General features: G+C 43.3%; 1 protein-coding gene across 2 annotated transcripts; it reads left to right on the top strand.

Moving 5' to 3' along the window:
• Positions 1-398: 398 nt before the first annotated feature.
• On the top strand, positions 399-15,029 carry rnf216 (ring finger protein 216). 2 transcript variants are annotated; one of them, XM_068337476.1, is made up of 17 exons: positions 399-496; positions 1,299-1,432; positions 2,374-2,504; positions 2,663-3,940; positions 4,074-4,150; positions 4,261-4,369; positions 4,762-4,923; positions 5,013-5,124; positions 5,370-5,503; positions 6,372-6,422; positions 6,702-6,839; positions 7,096-7,244; positions 7,793-7,871; positions 11,540-11,637; positions 12,958-13,180; positions 13,804-13,873; positions 14,108-15,029. In XM_068337476.1, the coding sequence occupies exons 2-17, from the start codon at positions 1,366-1,368 to the stop codon at positions 14,527-14,529; spliced, it is 3,300 nt and encodes a 1,099-aa protein (XP_068193577.1). In that variant the 5' UTR covers positions 399-496; positions 1,299-1,365; the 3' UTR covers positions 14,530-15,029. The 2 variants fall into 2 exon arrangements, with proteins under 2 accessions (XP_068193577.1, XP_068193578.1); XM_068337477.1 differs by having other exon boundaries at positions 420-496; positions 1,302-1,432.

Here is a 15,029-nt window from a genome sequence, read left to right as displayed (position 1 = left end):
GTGTGTGTATATATATATAGATATAGATATCAAGATAGATGATTTTACAGATATCTAGTTATACAGAAGCTATACCTGTCCCATTTGCAAGTACACAAATCATTTTTTTCTCTATTCATATTCATGTCATTTCATCTATACGTACTATTCTTACACCAAGTGAACGTAGTCACGAAGTGACCTACAAAAATTTTAAAGTATATGGATAAGTGTGCCGTTTATCTTAGAGAACTGCCTGCAGCTATGGGGTCTTGCTGTTCTTGTGGCGTTGTTGCGTCTATTCTCTTCTGTCTGGCCAATGATACATTGTCCAAGAATGTGGATCGTATTATATCCCTGTAAGACTACATTTCCCAGAGGGCCACCGCCCGTATGTAGCCAATGGCTTATGCGCGTGACGTTGTTACTGCTCTTGTTTTGGCAGTTTGTTTCGATATTCACGGCTTGTCAGTGACTAAGATAGCGCTTTATACTGGTTATCCCACACTAACCTGAGGTAACGTATATTTCTTCGCGTGTGTTTTTCGTACAAAGACATAAGACTGTGGACGGTTGCTTTGACGTAATGTTATGGATAGAAATTCCGTCAAAATTTGCGAAATACTTAACCTCCTCGCTAGCTAGCAAGCCGAGCTAATTAACGTTAGCTTAGCTGAAAGAAGTGGTTTGTTCGGTCTGTGCGCGGAAATGATTGAGCCATGTTCTGAAACATTGGTTTCTGGCAAGAACTGGTTTAGCTGTGAGTTGATAGCGCAGCGATAAGACTAATGACAAGATGACAAATTAAACGCAAGTCAAATGTAGCTGGTTTTTGCAGCTTATCTTCCTGCAGGGTTAGCGTCTACCGTGTAACTACATGCAATATTTACATTGATTTCATGCTGAATTTGATCGGATTTATCGCGACTGGGCTAAGTTTTTTTAATTAGAAATTATATACTGAGTATGTCCACACATTCGTATGAAATCAAGTTAGTCAATGCTCTAAATCAATTTACTTTCACTTAACCTGGATGATTCTAGTTTGTGAATCTTAGACCTAACCCTGCTGATCATGATGAGCATGACTTAAGGTTCTGTTTTGGTTACATTCCGATTCAGTTGACAGGTTTATATTCGTATATATGTCCTAAACTCTTCTCGTGTCATAAGGCGAAACAGTGATTAATTATGGGAGCAGGGTTTCGGAACTTCCAAGGGGAATTCCTCCTCTAACATCTCTGAATGTGTGTCCGTGTATGTTTGTATATGTGTGTCCGTGTATGTTTGTATATGTGTGTCCGTGTCTGTGTGTGTAGTAGATGGTATTGATCGGGCAGTGACTGTGTGTGGGCGGACTCAGGAAGCTGTTTAGTGTGGTTCATAATGGCAGATGGAGGTAGTGATGATGAAGTCATTCACCTGGCAAGCTTCAATGTCCATCGCAGCCAAGGTGAGACGTGCATTATATCCTATTCACATAACGCACATACGTATAGTGTATTTGTTCGTCCCATATTGCACATGGTCACGTTTTGATTTCTTTAATATCACATTTCAGTTAATTGTATTCCAGTTCAATCCTATCAGGTCATATCAATCAGTATGCCTTAGATTTACTTTCGGTCTGTTTACAAACTTTTTTTTTTTCCAAAATTTCACATCTTTGCACCAAAGGAAAGTACCATTTATTCTTTTGAAGTTGTCAATTTACCGGAGTTATTGTAGTTAATATTTTAGCTTTTTTTTCTGGTAGCACTCTGTGGGGGAAAAAAAGAAAAAAATATTTTTTCTCAGTTTATGAAGGAGGCCTAGAGGAAGACCAAAGAGGAGGTTTATGGAGTGAAAGAGGACATGAAGGTAGTTGGTGTGAGAGAAGAGGATGCAGAACACAGGGTTAGATGGAGGCAACTGATTTGCTGTGGCGACCCCTGAAGGGAAAAGCCGAAAGGAAAAGAACAAGAAGATCAATTTGCCACATATTGCAGTTTAACTCTGTACACCAAAGTTATTGAGAGATATTTTACTAATTTCTTAGCAGGTTCACTAAGCAAGTGGAAAATCTACTACCGACGCTCCTGTAGTCTCCCTATTCCTGTCCTTGATACTGAACTTAGAGCTGGACCCATTCTCTGTGTTCAACTGTCCACTGCTCCTAAATAGTAACCACAATATTAATAAATCTATAACTGCATGGGAGACATTTTTCTATAGGGACAAATGTGCAAGTAATATATGCACAATAAAAGAAGTATGTTCCTGATAAATACAATAATTTAATCAAGAAAATTAAACACTCGAATTATGTCATATTTCATTTTCTCTTTGTTTTAAAGCAATGAATGTCCCCAAATTATAAAGAGTTATATTGTTGACGTTTAACTGTGATCTTAGGTTCCAGTGCTCGTAAGAGGGAGCTCATTACCATTTCTGATGACTCTGATGAGGAGCCTGTGACTTTGGTACCTGGCAGCCCCGTTTTAGTCCCTGATGATGCCGATGATGATGACATCAGCATACTGGAGGTGATTGTCCTTAATCCATTATTGTGTGTACGGAAGACCAAAAATTTATTGTGTAACCAAGTATTTTTTTAAGCATGAATCAGAAGTTATGGACAAGCATTGCTAATGTTCATCATCGCGCATGTTTCTGACAATTGTCCAATTATGTTTTCACGCAGCCACTAACTCCCACTCGCAGACTTGTGATTCGCCCAGCAGCAAAATGGAGCGGGAGCTCTCACAACATTCAAGTTGTAGGTCATAGTAGTGCAACATCTGGGGTTCCTACGGGGGGCTCTGGTTCTGCCCCCTCTACCTCGAGAGATACCAAGGCCAACTCTTCTGCAGTTAGGCCAGCCATACAAACACCAGTGCAGTCAAGCACTACTGGACACACACAGCCACTCCCTGGCTCTTCATCACACACACTGTCTCAGCCAAAATTTAACACAAACTCAGAGCAACAGGGCCATACATCAACGGCGCTCCATGCAGTTTCTTCTAGCAAAACCCCATCTACCTCCACAGAAGCCAAGATCAGTGCTATTACAAGAAGATTGCCTGTGAAAGAACTTCAGCCTCAGCCCAGCACATCTGGACTCACACACACACTGGGCTCTTCATCACACATAACAGTGGAGGCTAGAATGCCTAACAGTGCAACTCATTATTCCTGCGCTGTTGCAAGCTCTTCTAAACAGATCCTAGAAAAAGTTCCTGCAAGTACTCCTTCACAAGACAATCATCAGGCCAGTAGTTCTGCACAGTCTCACACACAGACCCAGTCTCAGCCTGATGCATCAATGGTGGTCCAACCCAGAGGGCCCACAATCTTTCAGGCCGACCAGGTGGACGAATTGAATCGAGACATTCTTCCCCAGCACCTAGTCCAAGCCCCTGTTCTAGCACACCAACACCGGCTGCATCTTGAAGCCCAAGGCATGCATTGGCCTGCGTCATTAAACCGTTATCAAGGCAATCTCATTCAGATTGAACCCCAACCTTTGGCCGAGGCGCCAGCCCAGCCCCCACAGATGTTCCCGCAGGTCGCTCCTGCAGTGCTAATAGCTGCAGCACCAGAGAGATTAGGACCTCCAGAGGCAGGTCACCGCATAGTTCTAGGTAGCCAGCCATCGGGTGGGGCTGTCCCCAATCCTGTACCCCAGGCTGGTGTGTCCACAGAGGTTCCACCCCTTCATGCAGCTGGAGTTGGGGTGCCTTATGAGAACGTAAACCCTCCAGCTCCAACACCGTTTGTCCCCAGAGATGGAAGAGTGGCTCGTGTCATTTTAGCTCCAGATCCAAACCCAGAAAGACTCAACCCAGCCCCTGGTCTGCTCGCAGACCCTGGAGCACCAGAGGACATCCCTCAAATCGAAGATGCCAGGCCCGGTCCCTCTGCAGCACAAGAGGCAGATGAGCAGCAGTCCGTCGTTAGAACGCTCATCTCTGGTGTTGTGAGTATCACATCTGAACAGAAAGACATCAGCTTATCTGAAGCTACATGATTTTCAGTGTAGTTCCAATTCTCACCTCGTCTTTCTCACCCACATGCCACCCATTCAACTCTTTTTTTTGTGTTTTCTGCAGTTGGATCTATTCCCAGATGTTCAAGAAGCCTGTGTAGCAGAACTGATCCAAAGGAATAATGTGAAAGACTTGAATGTGTATGAAGCTTCTGTTTTTTTCTACTTTCATCAGAATTATGAAGGTCAAGCCTCTAAGTAAATTAAATGAATATACTCCACCTCCCCTTTTTTGTGTGCTGTGTATTCAGTATCTGTAACCTGCTGTTGGAGAACCCAGAGTATCCAAGAAAGGAGACTGCAGCAGCCTCAGCCACACCCACCAGCATCCTACTGGAGTCAGGAGACACCCAGACCGAGGTGTGTTTACACCAGAAAAGTATGCCTTGCATAATCTGTTGGTGGCTATCCGAGAAGATGCTGTGATTGTGAGATAGATTGCATAACAGTCTGTCGAGTTCTTCTTGGTGTCTGTCACCAGATTGTGTCTCTGTCCTCTTGTTTATGTCTATTTGGTTTTTTCTAAGCAAAGTACTGATTGTTGATGCACATATGAAAGCATAGAACATGAAAGAACCATCAGGCTCTGAGTTGCTCACAAAAAAACAGACAGCAGACTGAGTGCAAGTCTCCCCTGTCACAACGTCAGATTATTCAGCTGTTCTCCCACTTTTCCCTGTATAAGAAGACAGGTTTGACAAGATTTTAAGTCTTCTGGGCACTGTGTTTAGTGTCTGTTCTGGTTTTCTCAGGTGACAGAGGACCTGTTTGATTATGCCAAACTAGGCAGGGTGGGACACGAGGCTGTGATGCAGGCTGCTGACTTGCTCATGGCTGATTTCAGGATGCTCAGTTGTCAAGACATCAAATGGGCTCTCAATGCCCTGAAGGGACACTATGCAATCACACGCAAGGTACTATACTCTTTAAGTGCATTGTGTGTCTTGGGAATACACTCACAGTTCTACCATCGCTCTAATTCCTTTCTCTCTGTAACCCCCAGGCCTTATGTGAAGCTCTGAAGAAGTGGCAAGATTCAGGCGACCTCTCAGGGAAGAGACGACGGAGCAGAACCTCCTCCGAGCGTTGTCACATTGATTTTCATTTTGAGCATGGTGAACAAAATTCAGCTCTGTTCTCTATACCCTTACACCACATTTATATTGATCCACGGATCCACTTGAAATCGAGTAATGGCTTTTGTTTTTTGTTAATGCTTTGACACTTTGAAATCTGCAAGTGCATTGTGGGTGAACATTTTGGTACATTTGTTTTATCCTGCAATCAGAACTCATTGAAAGACTGTTAATATAAAACTGCTGCATCAGGTTGTTTCACTAGAATCCCTCTGTCATACCAGGCTCAGCTAAGTTTGAAAAGAGGATGTATTTCCTGGAGAATGACCGTCGTTACTGCAGATCGTACAACAATCTGGAAGCTTCTTTGCAGAAAGAACTTTCTTTCTATCAACAGAAGGCCAAGGAATGGGCAGAGGTACATTCACACACATGCTCCTTTCCTCAGTGATTGTTCTGTCACCCTGTGTTACATTTCCTTTGCCTTTTTAAAAAAAAATGTTTTACACATTAATTATTTACGTATTATCATCCCCCCACCACAAACAATGTGGGGAGGGTGATATAGGAACTTGTTCCATCCAGCTGTCTCACATTTGTTTTTCTAGCACATTATTCAAGAACCATGTAATATTTACTTATAAAAGGTTGTACACATAACAACTAAGTACTGGGATGATGCCTTTTTCTATAAAAGACTTTTTAATCCTTTTTGTTCAAATCTGACTCGGTCTATGAGTCAGATTTATTTCAGATTTGAGTTTGTTTGAAGGAAATCTATAAACCATTCAAGTTTGTTTTTTGTTTTTTGTTGGGGGTTTTTTCATGAAACTTGAAGGACACATCTTCCATCTACTGGAGAGGCGTTTGACATTTTATATAATGAAGATTGAACCTTTTCTCTTACATGCTTTGAAGAAGAATACAAAAAAAATAGTTTTGCTTCTTCACAGAAATGCAATTGTGCGAGCAGACTATTTCCTGTCTGGTAGCCCCATGTAAAGACTTTTTAAATGACCTTTTATGGTTTAGTGCTGCTCAGTTAGCATGAGCAACATTTCTGGTTTTTCACCCACATGATTTGCTGAGAAGTGACCCAGTCAACATTTATACTTCACCTTTGGCAGTAATCTATCAGCCAAACATCTCATTAATGTTACAGATAAATCTGTGATCTGTTCGGAGTTGTTTCAGTTTCATTTAAGGGCCATTTGTTTCCTGTTTACTGCATGTTTTGTAGTATCTGGTTAACAGCTGTTTACTCAACAACTCTTCTCTCTCCCCAGCATGAGGACTTCCTGCTGGCTCTGCAGGTCAATGAAGATGAATACAAGAAGGTAGGAGCCATACATGTCTAAAAGGCATTCATGTGATTCATATAGTGCCTCAGTACTGCATGTGGTCACCTTGATCATAATAAAGAGATTTGAAAGTTTGTGAGTTACATGGTTCCTTCTGGATGACACCTGTGTCTTCTAGTTGTATATCTGATAGTAGAATATGTCTTCCAGCCTTTCCTTGAACAGTTGAATGTAATTTATTTGTCAAAGAAAATACTATACATTTCCATGTAAATTATTTCTGAATGGCTGAAGGTTAAATCTGACCCTCTACAGGATGGCCAGCTGATTGAGTGTGGCTGCTGCTATGGAGAGTTTGCGTTCGAGAAGATGACGCAGTGTTCAGATGGCCATCTATTCTGTAAAGAGTGCCTGGTCAAATACGCTCAGGAGGCAGTGTTCGGCTCCGGAAAGGTACAAATGCAAATGGTGGTTGGACAGCATGAAATTGTACTCTTTTTGTTTAATGTCGATGCTAAAACTACTGTTTTTGTTCATTATATGGTGAAAACTTGCATACATTGGAAAATGTTTGCATTCGTCTGCAGTGGTAATCATAAGCAGAATATTCTGTTTGGTGTTTTACGTCCGTTCATGGTAAATGTTCCAGCACAAATAGACCCATACCTTTGCCATCATCTTCCTGTGTGTTAATGTGTGTGTTGTGCAGTCGGAGCTGAGCTGCATGGAGGGTGGCTGCCTGTGCTCCTACCCAACCTGTGAACTGGAGAAGGTCCTACCAGAGAATATACTGTGTAAATATTATGAGAGGCAGGCGGAAGAGGCGGTCGCTGCCACCTGTGCTGATGAACTTGTGCGGTAAGTGTGTGTGTGTGTGTGTGTGTGTGTGTGTGTGTGTGTGTGTGTGTGTGTGTGTGTGTGTTCACAAGCTTGATGGTGTCTTGCATCTGATATGTCTGCATGTGGTTTTATTTGAATAAACTCTGATACACAGATGAATGTTGAGGTCAAATAAGATGAAGATGCACTGTTTTCCTCTGACGTTCTGTTACCTCATTACCTTTACAAGACTGAACCAGATGAACAGACATGTGGAGAACAGAATGCATCATAACAAAATACTTTACAACCTTAATCCTTCTTCTTGGCAGAAATCACTTTTTCTAATTTGCATTCAGGCCAATTTTATAATATTTCAGCTGCTTTAAATAATGTTTCCTGGTGTTTTTATAAATGCTACCTTTCTTTGCACATTGAAGCAGGTTGGTACTCATCAGGAAACTGAAATCATGCCTCTGTGTTTCCTCACAGCTGGATTCTTTTGTCTGGGTTGTCACTGATAAAGCTCTGGTTTATGTTTCTTATCACATCGCTCTTTAATCCTCCTTCCTCTCTGACGTTTTCAGGTGTCCATTTTGCAACTTCCCAGCCCTGCTGGACAAAGACATGTCTCTGTTCAGCTGTCCGAACCCTCGGTGTCGCAAAGTAAGTCTCACTCTGGATTTATTTAGTTCATTCAGTGTTTTGAGGTTCTGGGAATGCAATCAATAGTAATTCAGTTTAAGATCGAAATCAGTGAGAGAGGAAAGATTGATAAATAGTTTGTACGCATGTGAAGAAACGGTTCCATCTGGTGAGGTCGCCACCTCTGTCTCCTTCTCTGTTTATCTCTGGGCCTCCTCCCTCTGTCTGAGGAATGCAGGGGGAGCTATCTCTTTGGGTCTGCCAAGGCTGTCACATGGATTCCAGCCTAAAATCTCCATTATTCAGAAACACACACACACACACACACACCTACAATCACATTCTTGCTCTCACCACACGAACAGAAATCCTCCCATCTGTCTGTTGATTCTACGTCTTTTTGTCTGTTTTTTCACTGACACTCTCGTCTGCCACACAACCCCAACTCAAATAACACACACTCCTACAGTCACCACTTTCCCAGTAGAGGGGTGAGTTAGTGTTCTGTCAACACATGTGACTTATTAAATGTGTGTATAAGTCGTCAAGGCATCCAGTAACTGTGACTTAATACTGTGAGAATGTCGGGAGGACATTAATCATTGTTATCGATCTAAAATGCCAAAATATTTCTGGTTTTGTCTTTTCAGATGAGATGATTTGCTCCTTTTCTTCATTTGAGTATAAATGCAAAGTATTTTTATATTTAAGTTGTGGTCAGACGAAACATGAAAATTGAAAATGCCACACTTTTCTCTGGGAAAACACCAGTGTATGCTTGTCTTATTTTCTTAAATTTTGTAAATCCATAAATGACTCATCTAGTGAGGGAAGCTTTTCACTAGAAGAACTTTATGAAATTTTCCACATTCAGCTCAAAATGTTACTTTTATTGAGTGTTGAAGTTGTGAAACTAACAACCCCCCCCCCCTAAACCTGCACCATGTTAAGGGTAAAAGAAAGGAAATCATTTATGATGTTTTTTGTTGTTGTTTTTTATTTTTACAAATATCTGATAAAACTCCATTTTGCCAGTCATCCTAACTTAGAACACGAGATGAAGAATCTTGTAGGTCTTTTCTTCTGTCATTCTAGGCACTGACCTGTAGGTGGCGCTGCAGGTCCATAGTTTCGCCTACAGCTTACAGCTGCGACTCATTTATTTCTCTGAACACACAGATACTGAAGTTTGACTTGATGTTAATGCTGAAGACGACCACAGATTAAATCCGCTATGATGAGAGTCTATATTTACAGAATTATACTCAGTGTGTGTTAATGTGTAAGTTCTGAAGGGAACAGCTCATGATTTTGTGTAACTCAGTCAAGAATTACAGGAAGCTAACACAACTTATTTTCTCGTAAATGTTTGTCCACTCCCCAACCCCCCACCTGAAGCTGTCATAAGATTATGATTGTCACACACACTAGCCTCACTGTTTTTTTTTAATTTTTTCTTCGGCTGGGCCCCCGTCACCGTCACTCAGCCTCACAGTGGGGAGGGGCTTAATTATGTAACTGACACACTTCCAGAAGCCCACCCGCCTATTCCCACGGCGCCACCTGATTGGCTGGTGGTAAATTTCCACGCTCCTAGTACTCCATTCTTACTGGCTGGACACACTTACTCCACTCGTTCAAATGTGGTTCAGATCATGTTTGACCCAGATTCTCTCTCTCTTCTCCTTCGCCTGCCCCCCTCCCTTGGCTATTTCTGACCCCCACCACTCATACATATGCGCAGTAATATATTCCACATGTGGTTATGAGGACATTTGGAGAGGCCTGATCCCGCTCTGTTTGAGATTACTTCATGAAGATGGAGAAATTTAAGATGTATAACTTTGAAAAAGTTTCTCAGTGCACAAAGAACAGGATCTGAGCACCAGGGCATGTGTGCCTTTTATGTCAAGTGCACCTTATCACAAGTGTTTCACGTCCCATGAGTTCTCCAATAGCAGCGTTATGTGTCTCAGGATCAGGATGGATTGTATGTCAGGATTTCTCCTCTTCCTTCCTGCCCTTTGCTCTGTAGTCAGATTTAATTGCAGTGAAAGCACCTCCCCACAACAATTGCATGTACACACACACACACACACACACACACACACACACACACACACACACACTGGCTGCATGCATCCCCCAATCAGAAGCTCTGCAGGCGGCATGCTCTGCCTTATAAGGTTGGCTGCTTACTGCGAGAGAAGAAGCCGGAAAGATCTGAAGGAGGAGAGGCAAGGTATGAATGAACATGGAGGAAGGGAGGTGCTGTGTGGGAGGCGAGGGAGGGTAGGACCCGAGGTAAAGGAGGGTAATGAATGGAGACGGAGGGCGTGGAGGAACAGGATTTGGCAAAGGAAGGAAGGATTGAATGAGTGCTAGTAGAGACGGATGACAAACAGCTGCGACACATTCGGTCTCATCTTGGTTGCGCTGCTCCCACTTGTTCGTATGGTTAATTTGTTTTGTGTGTGTGTGGGCGGTTGTGTGATTGTGACCTCTGTCATATTTGTAACACACACTTAAATTAGCCTGCTGGGGCTGTAATGTCACAGGCTGTTTTTTGTGTGTTCTAAGAGCCTCACTGTGTTTCTGCTCTTCAACAGCTTGTAAACTGGTCCCAGACACACACAGCACCAACGTTCTCACTCCATGTTCTTGCTGTCCTGTTTCCTGGTCCGTAGGTGACCACTAGTGGGCGATCTTTCACCATACTTCCACCATATCGCTCACTACCAGCCTTTTCTTGACACTCCTGTCCAGTTCTGAATCTCTCTACTGGCCCAGAACTCTTCTGCAAACCTTCATTTAATTAAAATTGAGATCAGAAACCTTTTTTTCTATTTTGCATTCTGCTTGTCACACACACTCCCCGCTTCTCGCCACTGAATCACACACACCACAGACATGTGAACATGTGAATACAGCTGGTCTGCCTTCCTACTTGCTAAAAATGGATCTTCCTTTGTTGGAAGCGAGTGAATGGGCTCCACCATCTGTACTGATCTGAATGCCAATGAAATATGTGAATTCTCCCAGTTCCGACCCTCTGGAACACACACACACACGCACACACACAGCTGTATCTGAAGGATATGTAGAGGTAACAGGATGCAGAAGGTGTGTTTCAGACCCCCTCTCCATGTTGGAGGGCCACACTGGAGGTGTCTGTGGAGATATGCCTCATCCTGTGCAGCATCAGCTGTCACATGCCATCCTCTTCAATATTACATGAGCAGGTTCAAATATTTATGATGACACCACTTAGGTAAGAGTTAGCAGAGTAGGCCATCTATAGCTAGCACATGTGTGTGCAGAGATGGCGTTGGCCCAGAGGAGCATCCTTAAGACGCTTGTCTAGGGCCGACATGTCAGAGGAGGCTGGAGGTTGAAGAATGGAGTTGCTGTTTCTAGGCAACCAAGCTGCAGTTTCTCTCTCTCTCTCTCACGCGCGAGCACACACAGACACACACACATTTGTGAGCAGAGCCACACCTAGATGTGGCAACAGCAGCATGTAGAGCAGCCGCTGTGGAGGAACACAGTAACTGGAGTAATCAGTAGTCAGAGGAGTAATGATGGATAGGGAAGTGTGAAAGTAAGAGGAAATTCTCTGTCCTTTGCTTTCTCAGTCTCTGCAGCCTTTAGCTTGTGTCTGACCCCTTTGTTTTGTGTTTTCTGTGCAGGAGAGCTGTAGAAAATGTCACGTCCAGTGGAAGCAGCATGTGGGGAAGACGTGTGAGCAGGTCCTGGAGAGGGACGAGATCCGCATGCGGGTGCTCTTGTAAGTGGTCTCACAAACAAACGCCATCAGAGGACCAATTTGTCTCACATCCAGGTTTTTTTGTCCTTTTCATAGATTTTTACGGGCACAAATTTTGAAATAAAAGAACAGACACTAAATGTCATGATACACATTTCATGTGCACTCTTTTGCTTTTTTTGTTGTCCCACCAACTAGACCACCCTTCTGAGGGCACCGTTTGAAACTCACACCTTTCAGAATAAAACGTTTTTCCTCTTCCTTATCAGACACACACTTTGTTACCTGGTGCCAAAATAATTGTCTTCATTTTTGTCATTATTTTCTGATATAAAACCAAAAATATCTCATCCAAAAACATGCTGCCAGAAGTCACCTGACAGGTTAACAGTTGATATGACAGAATGTATTATATCCTTTAGTATTACAAGCCCTCCAGAGTTACTTCCTCCTTGTGCACATTTTGCCTGAAGGAGGGAGTTTCTGTTTTCTCTACCCTCCTCTTCTGTCTCAAAAGAGGATGCTGGGTAAATGGCTCCATGTCTCAGACAGTGCTGCAGGAAGTGGAAAGGCCGGCTGCGTCCTGTGTATCAGGTTGACAGGCAGTGCTTCCTGTTATGAGCCGTTCACAGATGCTCTTACTTCCTGGTGCTGAGAGGAACAGGAAAGACTCCGATGGAAACATCAGAGCAGCACCTGATGGTTCTAACAGAGCAAAGAAGAAAGAAACCCCAGAATGAGCACATCACCCAAATCTTTACCCATATATACCTTTTTCTTCTAAACATGTGTTCTCTCAGTGTGACCCTGACACAAGCCTCTGAGTGACTGCTGTAATAACACGAACCTGAGCTGCAGTCGCTGTTTCTTATTTCATCTCTAGATAAAAGACATGTAGAGGATTCTGTCGTAGAGAAACTAGAATTTGCCTTATTTAACGACCGACGGTTTTTACAGTTTTGATACGTCCTTGTTTTACAAGGAATGTGTTGTCCAGTCCTGCTATGTGCTGACAGTGCTTGTTTTGTTCACTTGTTCACTCACTCTATTTGGGAGGCACGAGCAACATTTTACCAGCTGCAGCTGAGACATTTCTAACAGAAATAAAGTGTATGCACTGAGTTTTCACATCCCCGAAGGCTGGGGATCAGTGTTGTGTTTAAAGCTGATGGGTCGTTCTCCGGCGTTTCTGGGTAGAGATCCGTAGGTGCGGCGATTCATCAGGACCCAAATCTGCCTTTCTTTGGTTTTCCAAAGACACAGTTTGCAATCCAGGAAGTTCAGTAAAAACATCTCTCTTCTCTCTTTATTTTACCTTTGTGCGTTTTCCCTCTGTTGCAGTGAGGAACGAATGACGGCAGCTCGAGTGAGGAAGTGTGTGAAGTGTGGGACGGGCCTGGTCAAGTCGGAGGGCTGCAACCGGATGTCGTGCCGGTGCGGCAGCTTCATGTGCTACCTCTGCAGGGAGCCCATCACTGGCTACAACCACTTCTGCCAACACGCCCGTTCCCCCGGCGCGCCCTGCCGCCACTGTCGCAAGTGTTCTCTCTGGACCGACCCCACGGTAAACCCCTCAACGTGTTGTTTGTTCCTCACCTGGTTTAAACCGATGCTGCAGCTGGAAGCTGATGTATAGCTTGTTTGGGTGAGAGTTGTCACCCAAAATGGAAACATTTTTAAAGGAAAAGGAACCATCCCAACAGGAATGATGTACATGCTGCGGATTCTGTGAAAGTGAATCATTAACTGAAAGGCATGTGTTCAAAAAAATGGCAGTGATGAGTCCAGTTAATGAGATCATTGATTATGTGGAAAAAATTTGTTAAAGTAGTGCTTAAACTGTGGTTATACAATTAAATATTAGTTTAAAGTTGAATCTTAAAGCATTTCTTAGTTTACACAGTACAGTTATCAGTTTATAGATGTCAATATTTCTATTTTTTTACAACATTACTCTTGACTTTTTTACAAAATATATAATATAATATAATCAAATTCAGTTAATTTTCCCAACTTCCTTGCTTTGAAATACAATGTCCCCAATTGCATTTGTGTGCATTAAAATAACATTTATTGGCTGAATTTTCAGTGTTACTCATTTTTTAAACACGCTGCTATTATTATGAACATAACTGTGTCAGTCCAGCAGCACCAAATTTGACAATAAAAATGTGTGTGTTTCTGTAGCAAGATGACGAGCGAATCATTCAGGAGATCCAAAAGGAAGGCGAGGCGGAGCTGAACAAGAAGTCTGCAGGTAGGTAATCTGATTTATTAGTCAGGAATTCTGTTCCATTCATCGGCTCTGGTTTTATTTACACTGACGTAAAAGCCAAGCCAAGTCCAGCATCCTTCGTCCGCGGTGCTGCTTCCTCCGTGTCTCTGATAAACCGGAGACGTTTACAGCAGAACCAGCAGCGTTAGCGGCATGTTTGTTTATCTCCATGTGTTTGTGTAAAGTTTCCAACCGCCGTTCTTCTTCTTCTCTCAGATAATTCAGGGAAAAGGGTCGGACCTCCTCCGGAGCCAGTCGCAGAAGGCAAGCGACCACGTGTGGGTCCTCCACCCGAAAACCCCCCCAACCAGAACCCCCTGGCCGCCGCTGCTGCTCCCCCTCCACTCGCTCCTCACATCGCTGCCCTCTTTGTGCCTCCACGCGCCCGCTACCCACTACCTCCCCCCCAGGGCAGGATTTACCACCAGGTGATCATGGCCCGGCTGCCCCCCGCCCCATACGTTCCGCCATTACACCACATGCCCCTTCCAAACCATATTAACAACAACAACAACAATAATAACAACAACGACCACCATCACCACCACAACCACAACCATCCTGTCAACCCTCATCACCACAACATAGACCTGCCCATGCACTACGGACCCCCACACCGCTACTACAGACGCTTCTAACACACACTCTGTGGCGAGAGTGTGTGCCCTGGTGTATCAGTCGGATGGACACACACACACACTCACTCACTGCAGTCAGATTTTTTTCTTTGTGCTGTTTTGAAGGTCAGTTTATGTTCCCGTCCAGTGGTGTGAGTTGACACAAACCCGTCTGTTTCACTGACCTGTCTTTTTTTTGTTTCTTTTGATGATAAAACACACTGAACTGAGGTGTCCCTGTAGAAGGACACACACACACACACACACACACACACACACACACACAGACCTTCTGCTGACCTGGGGACTCCATATTATTATTGTTTGTTCAGTTGTGTTGGTCAGACGTAGGGGTTGGAATGGTAACCATAGAGACACGTGAGACAATTTTCCCGGTTTTTACAGATATTTTGAGTAAATAATTGACAAAAAAAAAAAACAACTAGCATTCCCTCCTGTGTCTTCGTGTAACATGTTTGAAACCACATTGTTTTTCTAATAAATTTTTCAGATCACATTTT

The sequence above is a fragment of the Antennarius striatus genome, chromosome 16 (genome assembly GCF_040054535.1).
Source record: "Antennarius striatus isolate MH-2024 chromosome 16, ASM4005453v1, whole genome shotgun sequence".
In the NCBI taxonomy this organism is placed as follows: domain Eukaryota; kingdom Metazoa; phylum Chordata; class Actinopteri; order Lophiiformes; family Antennariidae; genus Antennarius; species Antennarius striatus.
Note: the sequence above shows the minus strand (reverse complement) of the source record. Positions and strands in the feature narration are given on the sequence as shown.